Raw genomic sequence first — 14648 nt, 5'->3', positions numbered from 1 at the left:
AGGTCAAAGGGAGAGCTCGGGGAGGACGCACACCAAGGGTCTCCGCTCGCGCCCGAGATACAAGATCAGACAGTCCCCCCGAACTTCCAGCTCCCCTCTTTGGACGCATATGATGGCTCCACCGATCCAACGGACCACGCCGCCACTTTTCATGCCCAAATGGCGCTGTATGGAACCTCTGACGCTTTGATGTGCAGGGCGTTTCCCACGACCCTGAGGGGGCCAGCCCGCACATGGTACAACAGTCTGAAGACCGGGACGATCGCCTCCTTTGATCAGCTCGTAAAAGACTTCGAGCTTAGCTTCCTGGCCTACGCCCAACCAAAGCCGTCTGTTGCACTACTCCTCGGACTCAACTAAAGGGAGGACGAGCCCCTCTCCTATTTTGTGAATCGCTTTACAACACAAATCCGGGGGTTGCCGGACGCTCATCCGTCTCTATTTTGTGAATCGCTTTACAACACAAATCGGCCGCACACTACCTGGGGTCACTGCTACACATCCAACCCTTCTTAGTTGCTAAACTCCACGATTCCCACACCCTTGGCAACGAACCGGCAAAATGCCCGGCTGGGAAAGTTTCTCGAAGCCGAAGCCATGCCTCGGACCCCCCTTTACAGTAACCGATGCATAGCTTCCTTCGGGGAGGAATATGATGAGGGTAATAATGGCGTCAAGACTCAAGTTGACATCAGTTGTCCTAAATGACGCCTCGGTTGATCTGACCCCGCCTAGTCAAATGGACCGGAATGTCGACCGAGACATATTAAACATCCTGCTCAGGCTTGATCATTCACGCCACGCCAACACCAGTGTCAGATGCTACCAGGAACCCGAGCCTGTCCCCTGCAAGCGGGCACATCAGGAAACAATAAGCTTCCCTATAAATACCCTCATGTCCTGAATGAGAAGGAGGAGAACTTAGCTAAAGAAACCCCCTACGACTATCCACTAACTTGATCGTCGGAGGGGTTGGGTCGAGCCTCCCGACCTGACCTGTGTGTAGGGACGAAGATGGAGCTCCTTCCCCCGAACACTCAAGCGAGGAACCTCCACCCCCCTGAGAAGCCCGACGAGCTCCGATGCGACCCGATCAGCACGACTGACCGCCTCGGCAACCCAAAGGGATGCCGAACGACATCCCCCATCATTCGGACCCGAACCCAGCAGCGTTGGCCCCGAGGCCACGGCTCAAGGTTGTTCACCTCAACAATTATCAAGGTATTTTACCTTCCCTTGATTTATCTTCACCTCAATTATTCCTTTCCCTTCCACTTGGATTTGTTTGTTATCTCCAAGTCTAACTTTACTTATGAGTTTCATCAATATATCTAAACATTGATTTTATGCATGACATATGATTAAAATATCCACTATCCAAAAATCAAATATCATTTGAGTTATCATTAACTTATGAATGAGTCATAAACAACTTACTATTTTCTTTATTTTCTACCACATAGCTTCCTCTTCCTCTTCCTCTTCCATTTTTTCTACCATGAAATCCTCCTCTGCCATGTCCTATTGATTTTTTGTCTTCTTTTGAAGTATAAGACTCTCCCTTTACTTGAAATACTTTTTTTTTACTTTTTTCAAATGACCTGTTCAACCTTGCTTCATGTGCTTGCAAGGAACTCATTAATTCATTAAATGAAAATATAGATAAATCTTTTGACTCCTTAATTACGGTAATAATATGATCAAATTTCAAAGTTAAACTTCTCAAAACTTTTACAATAATTATATGATCAGGAAGATGTTCAACATAAGATTTCATTTGACTAATAATTTCAATCACTCGAGAAATAAAATCTTGCACTGATTCATTACTTTTTATGAACAAAATTTCGAACTCACGACGAAGGGTTTAAAATTTCACCATAATCACTCTTAATAAGCATTAAAATTCATTTTGAAATATCAACCAAGCTTGCTTTGAGGTTGTCGCTGTTGTAATTCTTGAGAAGATTGTCTCATGTACAACTTGTTGAATGAAAAACAATGTTTTGGAGTCTTTTCTATTTTCCCTCGACCTGATTTCTTCATCTGGATCTGCATATCCATTTTTTATTAAGTCTCAAAGATCTTGAGAGTTGAATAGAGTTTTCATCTTGATACTTCAAAATTTATAACATTTGTCCGAGAAGATAAGAATAAGGGGTTGAGATATGGAATTGCCATTGAAAACCATAATGTCCGGTTCAGATTGAAACTTAGCTGCTGATACCACAAATATTGGGGATAGAGGAGCAAGGAAATGATAAAAATAGAATACTATGATATAATTGAAAAGAATAATTTCGAAGAAGAAAATTGATATAGTATTTAAACAAGAGGATAAACATAGAACACTCACAAGATATTCCCAAGTGTATATTCCTTATCTTGTTTCATGAACTATGGTCCTATTTATGGGACCTAGTGGTAACTATCTCATTGAGTTAGGTATAGGAACTACTCTACAACCTCTAGATCATGGTTCACTTCTTAAAACATGCCTATAACTACCTAGAATATGGTAACTACCTATATAACTACTATAAATCAATTCTCAATCCTTCTTCTCCATAGTATAAATCATTAAAATATTTAACCCTATTCACCCTATGCGGCGCATCCTCTCCTGTCGTCGTCGTCATCGTCGTCATAGAGGTAGATTGTAAGAGCGGAAGAAATGGATGATTACCATGGGAAACTCCTCTTCAGGGCTCTCCTCATCGTCTTCTTATCGGGCATGCATCGATTTCTTTAATCCCATTCTATTGACGATCTTATTCGAATAGACCCTCCTATGTTCTTAGTCTGCTTTATGCATCTCCTGGTCGTGAGGGAAGTCAAGGTTGTTCTTTGATCGGCGGCTTGCTTTGGAGATACCTAAGGGTTTTTGGTTGTCAGGAGCTGTTGGGAAGAAACCTGTTAAAGCGGAATAATTCTTTCCCTCTTTGTGTATCAAAATAGGTTTCTCATCAAAATACCAACTTGATATCCAAATGCAAATATCAACCAGCACAACATAAACAATAGAGCAAAAAATCAATCACACAGTGAAACCAAATCTTTTAACATGGAAAACCCAATGCGAAAAAAACCACGGGACCGTAGTCCATCTCAAACTTCCACTATCAATAATAATGATAACAGGTTTATAGTAGGTCTTCTCTAGAATAACTAGAGGATCAGAATAACATCAAGAATATAGATCTTGATTCAAGAATAGCATATCTTCATCTTACAGCATATCTTCATCATGTAAGATAGATCTCCTCAAAAGAGAATTCTATGTCTCACATAGTAGATATCATAGGAAAGTACCTTAAAGAGAGTAAACTGCAGATCAACACCATTAGGATTGTAGAGTTTGCTACAAGAATTCTCCACATAAAATTTGAACCAAAATTAACAATGTTTGACCACATATCGTCAAGCAAAAACTCAGAAATCTAATCTTTCTCTCTCCTCTTTCTTCTGGACGCCGCATGCGTTCACTGTATCCACACACACTGCCATTTGCCTTTTCTCTCTTGATTTCTTTGATTTGGGCTCATGGCCTAAATTTGTCCAAGCCCACATATGGACTGGACCAACAGGAGCAGAGGCGGCGGAGGGGGCGAGAGTGTTCACCGTAATCAACTACTGCAAGACGACGATATGGCCAGGGATCACGCTGGAGAACAGCTTCAACGGCGGCGGGTTCCCACTGAAGCCCGGGGAGTCGGTGGTGTTCACAGCGCCAGTGGGATGGGTGGGACGCATCTGGCGGCGAACCGGGTGCGACTTCGACCGGAACGGGAACGGCTCGTGCCAGACCGGCACCTGCGGCTCCGTCCTCAAGTGCTCCGCCTCCGGCCAGACCCCCACCACCCTGGTCGAGTTCACCCTCGCCCCCTTGGACTTCTACGACGTCAGCCTCGTCGACGGCTTCAACCTGCCCCTCACGGTGACGCCGGTCAACGGGCAGGGTGGCCACTGCAGCTCCGCCGGCATGAAGTGTCCGCGACTCGACATGTGAAGAACCGACAGCATAACTTGCGCGCAAAAGGGTGACGGTCAAACATTCTACAATTTTGTGTTGAAACAACAGCATCATTTTAAATCGTTTCATTGGTAAAATACATCATAAGATCTCAATTATATAACACCAAATCCACAATTAGGCGTTTAAGTCTCCCACAAGAATTACTCTTTGGCTCTTCCCGTTCGCTGTTGTGCTTCCATTTAAAGAGATATATATGCGCAGACATCTGACCCTCGTGCTTCGGATGCTGTATTATATAATGGCCCACCATAAATATCTTGTGAGAGCAAAATAAACCCGATCATTTAGTCAACAATCCCAATCATTTAGTCAACAATCAATCAATGATGCAACGTATAAAATAAAACCCGAAGGAAGTGTAGCTATAAGCAACATGCATCCACATTATCATGAAATCACGAGGGCCAGAGGAGCACTGCACCAATTCAGGAGCCAAAATCAAGTGAGAGCAAAGAAGGCCCCACTCGGTGGTCCTCCTCGTTCATAATGCAGTCTCCCAACCATACCAACAATGTGATGTTTCACCACTTAGTTGACTCCTACGTGGTGGTTGGTGGTCCCTCTCATGGAAGCTTCCAACCATCTCAGCTCATCCCCTCGCCTCCATGATGGAGCTTCGCCAGCATGGAGATGCTTTTACCTTGAGAATTTTATTCTTGGGATCGATGATTGTGATATTTCTTGAACGGCCGTTTGATGTTAACTTCTGTTATATCGCCATCGTTTACAATCGGGCATCGCTGTAATCTAAAAGCTTCAGGTCAATTCTTCCAATCGTTGCCAATGAAAGACTAGATAGCTTATCTCTCGCTTCGACTTCTCTCTCAATCTTCGTCGTCTCCGGTCGCAGTCACCTTCCACGGTCGATCGAAGTAAAAAGAAGCAGAAGACGAAGATGCTCGTCGTGGTGACGGTGAATTAAGAAGAAGGAAGAGGAGAAGATGATCTCTTAGACGACATGGCAAAACGATGCGTATTCAATCCTTTTCTTCTCCATCGACCGAGACCATAACCTTGCAGTAGAACAGTCCGACAACGGATCGGTAGTTAAGGTGTCACCGTGCTGTTCTTTTTGTCTTCGCATCTAATGTGACGTTCTACTCATTCGCCTAATGTGACGTTGCACTCATTCACGTTACACGGTCGTTGCCCGTCGACGAAGGGCACAGTTTAATGGTGATCGGTCAACCGCCCTTCTATTTCAATGTTTGTACACCTTTTGGTTCGAACATCACCTCAGAGAACGAGAGTCCTGTGATAAATTAAAATATGATGATAAAATGTAATTAAATTAATTGAATATAATGTCTATTTATACATACTAGAAAAAAAAATTTTCTCAATTGATTAATAATATTTCTTTATACAGTAGAAATTTTTTTTATCTGCTATCATGTCCCTACAAAATTGAGCTCCCATCAAGAATACAGATCTTAGGCGATGTAATGAAAACAGTTTATGATGAGAAGTTTCCTGAGTGAATATGCTAGTTGATCAGCCATATGAACATGAGAAACACATGGTTGATATATGACAATTTGATTTCGCACGAAATGGAAGTCGATGATAATATGTTTCATGCGTGAGTAAAACACTAGATTGATGTATAAGTATGTAGCTTCAAAAATATTATAATATATTATAGGAGTAAGGGTAGAGTTGACATTAAGTTCCTTGAGTAATTCGTGATCCAATTGAGTTCAGTAGCAACAATGACGATGGTATGTTATTCAGCTTTAGTTGTAAACTTTGTAACTATCTTTTATTTCTTAGAACTCCAACTGATTATATTAACTCTAAGGAAGATAATATACCCCGACATGGATATTCGATTATCATAGTTCCTTGTTCAATCAATATCAATAAAAGCATAAAGATAAAGTGGGGTATGTTTGGTGAGAAAGATGTCATGATTAAGGATCCCTTTAAGATAACACAAAATTCGTTTGACTGTAGACCAATGCATAGTATATAGTTGATGTATGAATTGTGATAATTTATTGATTGCAAATGAGATATCTGGATGAGTGAGAGCCAAGTACTGTAAGGAGCCAAGTATTTATTGGTATTGAGTAGAGTCTGTAGTATGACTTTCATCACATAATTTGAGTGATTCACTAGTAGAGAGAGGAGTTGTAACCTCTTTTGCATCCTGCATGTTTATCTTTGATAATAAATCCTGCATATACTTTTTTTGTGATAGGAAGAGACCAGAAGATATAAATATTGCTTCTACTCCTAGAAAGTAGCGTAATGTTCCTAGATCTTTGAGAGAGAATCGATCGGCCAATTGTTTTAGGAATGCTTGAATCTCCCAAAGATCATTGCCCGTGATAATAATATTATCCACATATACCAGAAGATATATTTAGCCTCTATTTTGTTATCATAGGAATAACGAGGTATCAGATATAGAGTTAGTGAAGCCAGTTGTTATAAAAAATGAGCCAAGTTTAGTATACCAAACTCTTGGAGTTTGATGAAGTCCATAAATTACTTTTTGTAGTTTACAAACATGCCTCAGATATTGAGGATGAACGAAGCTAGGAGGTTGTTGTACGAAGACATCTTCGGTCAGAGTCTCCTATAAAAAGGCATCGTTAATATCCAGTTATCATAGGTGCTAACCTTTTGAGATGACCAAACTCAGAATAAGTCAGATTATTATCAGTTTAACAACATGATTGAATATCTCTGTGAAGTCAACACTAAGTCATTGATGAAACTCTTTGACTACCGGACGTGTTTTATATCTAACAATGGATCAGTCTGGGTTCCACTTAATTTAAAAGATTCATTTACACCCGATAATGTTTTGTTAGTGATGAAAGGATAATATAGTCCATGTAGAGTTACGGAGGAGGGCATCATATTCTTCACACATCGCTTTAAGTAGAGTTAAGGATATTTTTTAGCTTTAAGTAATTGTGGTAGGTTCATTGACTTCAGAGGAGGAGTTTGCTATAGCATATAGGTCAAGGGCTTGACGTGGTTTAAAAATACCACTTTTGGAGTATGTTGTTATTGGATGTCTAAGGGCTATGGAAGTGGTAGGTTGTGTTGTTGGTATAGTCGGTGGTGAGTCACTGACACGAGCTAGGCCAGCCTGCAATGCTTCAATGTCACTAGGTCTAAGAGAAGGTAAAGTCAATGGCAATGTTGCCCAGGATATTGCTTCATCAATATGGGAAACTTGTAAAGAAGGGAGTAGAGAAATAATGAAGGGAGTGAGAAACCGTTGAACTGAAGTAATAGTAGTGTGTGGATCTTGAGGATAAGGACTAGACGGTGTTGTGGGAGGTTCGTGTGATGGGATTGGAGAGATACTCTAGTGATATATGTTTATTGGAGTAGCATGTAAGGTATAATACTCATAAATTTGAAAGAAAAAGGTAAATTTCATAAAATATAATATGACATAACATAAATACTTTTTGAGTTCGGGGTTCATAGTATCAGAAAACATTATGTTCAAAAGAGTATCATATAAAAATGCAAGGCTTAGATTATGGTGTTAGCTTATGTGAAGCATAAAGACGTAATCATAGATAACATAGACAACCAAAGACTTTAAGTTTTTAAAAGTTTGGAAACTTATGGAATAATTTTTCAAATAGTGATTGATATTGTAAGACTAGAGTAAGCATACGATTAATGAGATAGACTACGGTTTGAAAAGTTGCTAACAAAAAAGTTGGTGATACTCCTTCTCGCAAGTTAAGAGGGTGAGGGCTTGATATTCGCCTTCACTATTAGAGTAAAACTATTCCAATTGAAGACTAAAAGAAATTCTCAACCAACTTTCTATAGTTGGTAAAAATTGTATAAACTTTAGATTTATGGTGGAGAGGATATAACCAGGTATACTTAGTGAAATAGTCTACAAAAATGAAATAAAATATGAACTTGTCAAAATAAAAGGTTGGGGTAGGGCTTCAAATATTAGTATAAATAATTTCAAACAGTTTAAAGTAAGATATGGAGGATGTTCCAAAATGTAGTCTATGACTTTTATTGCTAAGATAAGCATCACAATGAGTTATAATGCTATTGGTTTTAAAGGTAAGAAGAGAATAACGAGAAAGTATTTTTTGCTAGATAAAGGACGAGATGTGACCAAGATAACGATATCATACATCAATTGGAGCTACAATTGAAGAGTAAACAGTGGGCTGGGTTATTTGTGAACTTAATGACCACTCATAAATGTTATCTTTGTTCTGACTTTGGATTAAGGATGCAACATGCTTAAATTCTTAATAAGAAAAGAGTTAAAATGAATTCAATTGATGTATTATTTTATTTATAGAATTAAGAAATGAAAATGAGGTTTCATTTATTGTGAGGTGTACACAAAACATCATCGAATATAAAAGTTATGGTAAGTGAATTAAATATTATGAAATCAGTATAAGTAATAAGAATTCTTTTAGCATCACTGATCATGATATCTTCATTTCTGCCATAGTTGTTATGAATGGACAAGTTTTAAAGATCAAAAGTGATGTGATGAGAAGCCCTAGAGTCAATAATCCAATTATGATGATTGATAGTCAGAGTAGTCATAAGACTCGCTTAAGGCCACCGTGATGGAGTAGGAAGTCTAGGTCAAGATCGATAGACTTTCGTGGAATATTCAACTTTATCACATAATTATCAGATGACTCTTTATTGGCTTGTTATATCATGACACCAAGGCTGATGATTTTTGAAGTTCCCACCTTGATAGTGATGATTGAGATGTTGATGACGCGGATGATGCCTAGACCTTTGTTAATGTGCTTGTCATACTAGTTGCTTTTCCTTTTAGATTTTTGATTGACTTGAGCTGTGATAGTTGGTCTAAGCAACCTGTCCTTATGCTTCAAATACATCTCATAGTTAGTCAATTTATCATAGTGTTCTTCGAATGATATTGATGAGTTGTGTGCCCAAATTGTTGCTGTCAGTTCCTTATACTCGTCTCCTAGGTCATTAAGGGTATAGACAAATCTTTCTTCATCACTGAGGGAATGCCTTATCAAAGTTAAGTCATCGATGTAACTTTTATATTTTGTAAATAATAAGCATTAATGCTTCCCTCTTGTTTCATTTTCATTAGATTGGATAGAAGATCGAGCATGCGAGTATACGAGCAATTTGCCAAGGTGATTTGTCACTTATACCATGCTTGTACAACAGTCATACATGAAGATATCAGTGGGGTAATTGACCCAATGATTAAGACTTGAATAGCTTGGAGGATGAGATAATCTTGGCGTAACCATAGTTTGTGGGTTGAGACAATCTTGGAGGATGAGACAATCTTGGCATAACCATAATTTGCTATTGGATTTGATTCTCCTGGGATATTGATCATTGCTGGTGGATAATAAAGAGACATCAATGTAGCCTAGTAGATCATATCCAAATAAAAGATTAGAAAGTTATGCATGCCAAGACATGTAGTTGCCGCCTTTCGATAATTTGAAGGGGATAAGTATTGTAGCATTGATGGTGATAAGGCTTATATGTTGAGAAGTGCTATGGTTCCTTACAGGGACAATAAATGGAGCATTATAGATAGATAATAAAAACATTTTGAGGATATGTATATGAGGGAACTCGAGGACTTTCAAGGTTTCGCGCGAACGACGGGGCTTCAGGGTTGGTGGTGTCTGATGGCTTCATCATCGGTGGCAGAGCTATGACTTGAGAGGCTAGAGAGCAAGGATGTGATAGTGGCGAGGCGGCTAACAATGTGCTCTCACAAAGAAGGCATATCAACAGCTTAGTGGATTCTATGGTGTGGATTTGCAATCGAACTCGATTGAGGAGTTGTCAGTGGCACTACACTTGAGCTTAATATGGATGCTAGTCGTAGGTGCCCTATAAGCCAATCACGTGAGTGATAATACATATGATATGATACAATCTTTTTGTTTATTATTTTGTTAGTATTTTTCTCACTTTATATTACTTATTGTGTGGGTGTGTATGTGTGTGTATATATATATATATATACCCTAAATAATTTCGATCATAGGTTATCCGAGAGGGACATCAAGATAACAAGATAGACTAGTGTACTGTATACCTGTCTATATAATATAGACAATTGGTCTTATAGCTGCTCGTGTGGGGACACTAGGGATACAGTGCAGGTGCTCATTGGAGAAATGAGTTCACTAATTGATCCGCTCACAGAATGATGGATGATTGATGATACCTCATTATTAGACAACAATTCCATCATCTTAGTTATGTGTTTGATTCTTAGACTTGAGACACCAATGATGTCTTGTATAAGTACTCCACTCTTTGATGCAGGACTTATAGGTTAAAAAGTTTCAAATCTAGCACGGTTGGTTATCAGGAGTGATAGGCAATTTTACGAGCATAATTGAGTGTCGAAAGAGGATTATCCACTCTTGGTGTCATTAGAGGAATATCTCATATGTTCTTGCTTAGACAAATCCCTAGCTAGGGTCATTCAGATTGATAGAGAAAGAGTTCTTCGAGGAAATCTGATTAGAACGAGACTTGAGTAGATTTTATATGAGTTTGATAACACCATGAATAATATATGATCTTTGGGATATTATATGGATGAATGACTATAGATATATGGTAATTGAGGATAGATAATTACAATAGATTAGATTCTCCAATATCGTTTGGGGACTACGACGTAATGACCTAATACGTTCGTAATTGATGAATTGAGTGATTTATTATAGAGATAATAATTCACTGAGGCAGAAGGAGTTCTGACATGTATAACTCACGACCAACTCAATATTAAGCCTAGAGGGTCACACATATATGGTAGGTATTGCGATGAGTAGATATTTGGATATGAGATATCTGCTCGAGCCCCTATCTTATTTGATATCCAATAAGCCTCTGAATTGTTAGATCCTATGGATGAGATCCAATAAAAGCTAATAAGAGATTATTGGGTAGAAACCCACTAATATAAGAGACTTAGATAGTTGGATAAAAATCTAATACCTAATAAAACAAGATTTATTATGGTTAAGTTGACATGAGACCTCTATAAATAGAAGGAAATTAAAGGGTCATAGGTTAGGCCCTTTTGACTGTCAACTCCTATACTCCTCTTCCTCTCTTCTTCTTAGCCAGTCTGACATGTGGACAGCAAGAAGGGCTGACCCCTTCTTGATTATATGGTGCGTACAATGAGGAGATCATGCAGTGATTTGAGGAGTGTCCTCGCAGCTCCTGTCATGTGGATCACTATTAGATATGATGACAGTTGATATACTTCATCAAATCCCATAGATCTGTAGGATTTCAGAGATATACGATCTACCTAAGTAACACAACTTTCTTATATGCACAGTTTTTTTTGTGAAAATTTGAAAATTTATTTTCTGTTTTTCGGTTGTCCATGTGATGGGAACCTAAGATTTCTCGATAATGGATTTGATGACAACTCCGAAGATGCGTTTGATGATAGTAACGAATGTAAGTGGGCTACAGATCTCCGCAGGAATGTTTTTGCTAAAGAAAAGAATAATAGTAAGTGACAAAAGCAGGGGTTGTGATCGCTCATAAATCTTACTCTAAGATAATAAATGCTTTGATATCATGATAAATCAAAAATATAATGATAAAATATAATTGAATTGAATTAGTTGAATATAATATCTATTTATATATATTAGACTAGAAAATATTTCTCAACCGGGTAAATCTTATCTGCTGTCACTGTGCGACTGAAGCCATCTTTGTCCCAGTCCTTCGTCCGTCCTTTTGATAAGGGATTCCCTTTCGATCCTCGCATCTGTCGACGTACGTACTCCTCGGTGACATGCAAGTAATAGCATAGCCTCGACTTTGCGGTGATTGAGGGCTGACACAGAATGCATGGAGATAGAGGCAGCATCGACGAGGGTTATCTGCTGTTGGTATGGAACGATAAAACACTTGTGCGCGTTTAAAGCGAAGCGAGCGCGGAATGGCCCATTTACGTGGATAGACGGAGACCGGGACATGGTCTTGCAGAGAAACACGTCAAGTGCATCTCTACCACAAGGGTTGGCATCAAAGGAATGAATGGGCGGGCGCGACCCTCTACCTCGTAGCTGCTATCGCGACGCAATGGAACCGCCAGATTCGCCCATCACTCCCTTATATCTCATACCTTGTGCAGTCCTGAAGTCGTCAATCAAGACGCATCCCCATCTCCATGGCGCTTCTCGAGTCCTTCGTCGGGCTGTTGTTGATGCTGCTCGCTGCATCCGCCGTACGCATGGCATCGACGTCGGCTGATGTCGACACCTACATTGTTCACATGGACCCCGCCGCCATGCCGAGCGCCTTCTCCGGCCTTCGCAGCTGGTACGTTGCCACTCTTGCCGCCACCGCAGACGCCTCGGACGCCATCCCTGCCGACGAGAAGATCGTGTACGTGTATGACAACGCCATTCATGGATTCAGCGCGCGGCTCTCCTCGGCGCAGCTGGAGCAGCTCAAAAAGTCGCATGGCTTCCTGTCGTGCTCCCGCGACGCGCCCGTCAAGAAGGACACGACCCACACCTCGGACTTCCTCGAGCTCAGCGCCAGCGCCGGACTATGGCCGGCCTCGAACTACGGCGAGGACGTCATCATCGGGGTGCTGGACACGGGGATATGGCCCGAGAGCGCCAGCTTCCGGGACGACGGCCTGACTTTCGTTCCGTCCCGGTGGAGGGGCGCATGCGAGCAGGGCACGGCCTTCAGCTCGTCGGCGTGCAACCGGAAGCTCATCGGCGCCCGGATCTTCAACAAGGGGCTCCTCGCCAGCGACCCAAACCTGACCATCGCCGTCAACTCCCCCCGGGACACCGACGGTCACGGCACGCACACATCGTCCACCGCCGGGGGGAACTACGCGGAGGGCGCGTCGTTCTTCGGGTACGCGTCCGGCGTGGCGCGGGGCATGGCGCCCCGCGCGAGACTGGCCATGTACAAGGTCCTGTGGGACGAAGGATCGGCCACGTCGGACATCATAGCAGGGATAGACCAAGCCATATCCGATGGCGTCGACGTCATCTCCATGTCGTTCGGCAGGGACGGCCTCGCTCTGTACGAGGACCCAATCGCCGTGGCCTCGTTCGCGGCCGTGCAGAAGGGCATATTCGTGTCGACGTCGGCAGGCAACGAAGGCCCGTTCCTAGGCTTCCTGCACAACGGGACGCCGTGGGTCCTCACCGTCGGCGCTGGCACCGTCGACCGGGAATTCGAGACCTTGATCGGCCTCGGGGATGGCACCCTCGTCATCGGGCAATCACTCTATCCGGGAAACCCTGCGACGCTGAAGCAGATGCCCATGGCCTTCCTGGGGTCCTGCGACAACACCACCCTGCTCAAGAAGACTCGCCACAAGATAGTGGTCTGCGAAGCGGATGAGTTGGGCGGTGCCGTCCAGTATCTTCGGTACGCCAAAGTGGACGCAGGCCTTTTCATATCCAACGACTCCTTTGCGCAGTTATACAGCCAATTTAGCTTCCCTGCGGCCATCATAAGCCCACAAGATGGCCCGACCATCTTAAACTACATCCAGAGGAGCTCTGAGCCCAAAGCCACCATAACGTTCCGGCTGACGGTATTGGGCACCAAGCCCGCGCCGACGGTGGCTACCTACACCTCGCGAGGGCCGTCGGCGAGCTGCCCTAACGTACTGAAGCCCGACGTGGTGGCTCCGGGATCCCTCATCCTGGCGTCGTGGGCGCAGAACTCGACGGTGGGGAGGGTCGGCACGCACAAGTTGTACAGTCCATTCGCCATCATCTCGGGAACGTCGATGGCCTGTCCCCACGCGTCCGGAGTCGCCGCTTTGCTCAAGGCCGCACGCCCCGGGTGGAGCCCGGCGGCCATCAGATCGGCTCTGATGACCACCGCAAGCCATTTGGACAACACCGGGGCGCCCATCAAGGACATGGGGAACGGAAACAAGCAGGCGAGTCCACTGGCAATGGGCGCGGGGCATATCGACCCCAACCGGGCGCTGGAGCCCGGCCTCGTCTACGACGCCGGCACCGAGGACTACGTCAACCTCCTGTGCGCCATGAACTTCACCAGCAAGCAGCTGAGGACGATCACCGGAACCGCTACCGTAGATTGTTCGAACCCGACATTGGATCTCAACTACCCGTCCTTCATCGCCTACTTCGACCCAAACAAGACATCAGCGAGCGCTCCCTCGGTCCGCCAGTTCCGTAGGACGGTGACCAATGTCGGGGATAATCCGGTGGCGACCTACACTGCCAAGCTCGTGGAGATCAAGGGCTTCACCGTCAGTGTGGTGCCAGAAAAGCTGTCCTTCAAGGAGAAGTACCAGAAGCAGAGCTTCACCTTGACGCTGAAGGAGAACACCAGGGAGAAGAAGGATGCGGTGCTTCATGGTTCATTGACTTGGGTGGACGACACGGAGAAATACGTAGTTAGGAGTCCGATCGTGGCCACCACCGTAAGTCCCATCACCTTGTAGACGGTGAGGGGCGAGTGCTCTCAATAATCCCCCCAACTTGACCCATTGTTGACTCACCAATTAATGCAAGTACCCTTCAGGGGATGTCTACATTGGCTTTCTTTGACTTGTGTTTTCCTCTTGTAGATGAAAAAG

General features: G+C 42.9%; 2 protein-coding genes across 2 annotated transcripts; both read left to right on the top strand.

Moving 5' to 3' along the window:
• Positions 1 to 1127: 1127 nt before the first annotated feature.
• Positions 1128 to 4009, top strand: LOC135622115 (pathogenesis-related thaumatin-like protein 3.5). Its single transcript, XM_065123756.1, has 2 exons — positions 1128 to 1221; positions 3564 to 4009. The coding sequence occupies exons 1-2, from the start codon at positions 1128 to 1130 to the stop codon at positions 4007 to 4009; spliced, it is 540 nt and encodes a 179-aa protein (XP_064979828.1).
• Positions 4010 to 12182: 8173 nt separating this feature from the next.
• Positions 12183 to 14603, top strand: LOC135623818 (subtilisin-like protease SBT3). Its single transcript, XM_065127197.1, has one exon. It carries the CDS (start codon positions 12231 to 12233, stop codon positions 14511 to 14513), a length of 2283 nt encoding a protein of 760 aa, XP_064983269.1. The 5' UTR covers positions 12183 to 12230; the 3' UTR covers positions 14514 to 14603.
• Positions 14604 to 14648: the final 45 nt, after the last annotated feature.

This window comes from Musa acuminata, chromosome BXJ2-9, assembly GCF_036884655.1.
Source record: "Musa acuminata AAA Group cultivar baxijiao chromosome BXJ2-9, Cavendish_Baxijiao_AAA, whole genome shotgun sequence".
In the NCBI taxonomy this organism is placed as follows: Eukaryota; Viridiplantae; Streptophyta; class Magnoliopsida; order Zingiberales; family Musaceae; genus Musa; species Musa acuminata.
This window is presented reverse-complemented; position numbering and strand designations above follow the sequence as displayed.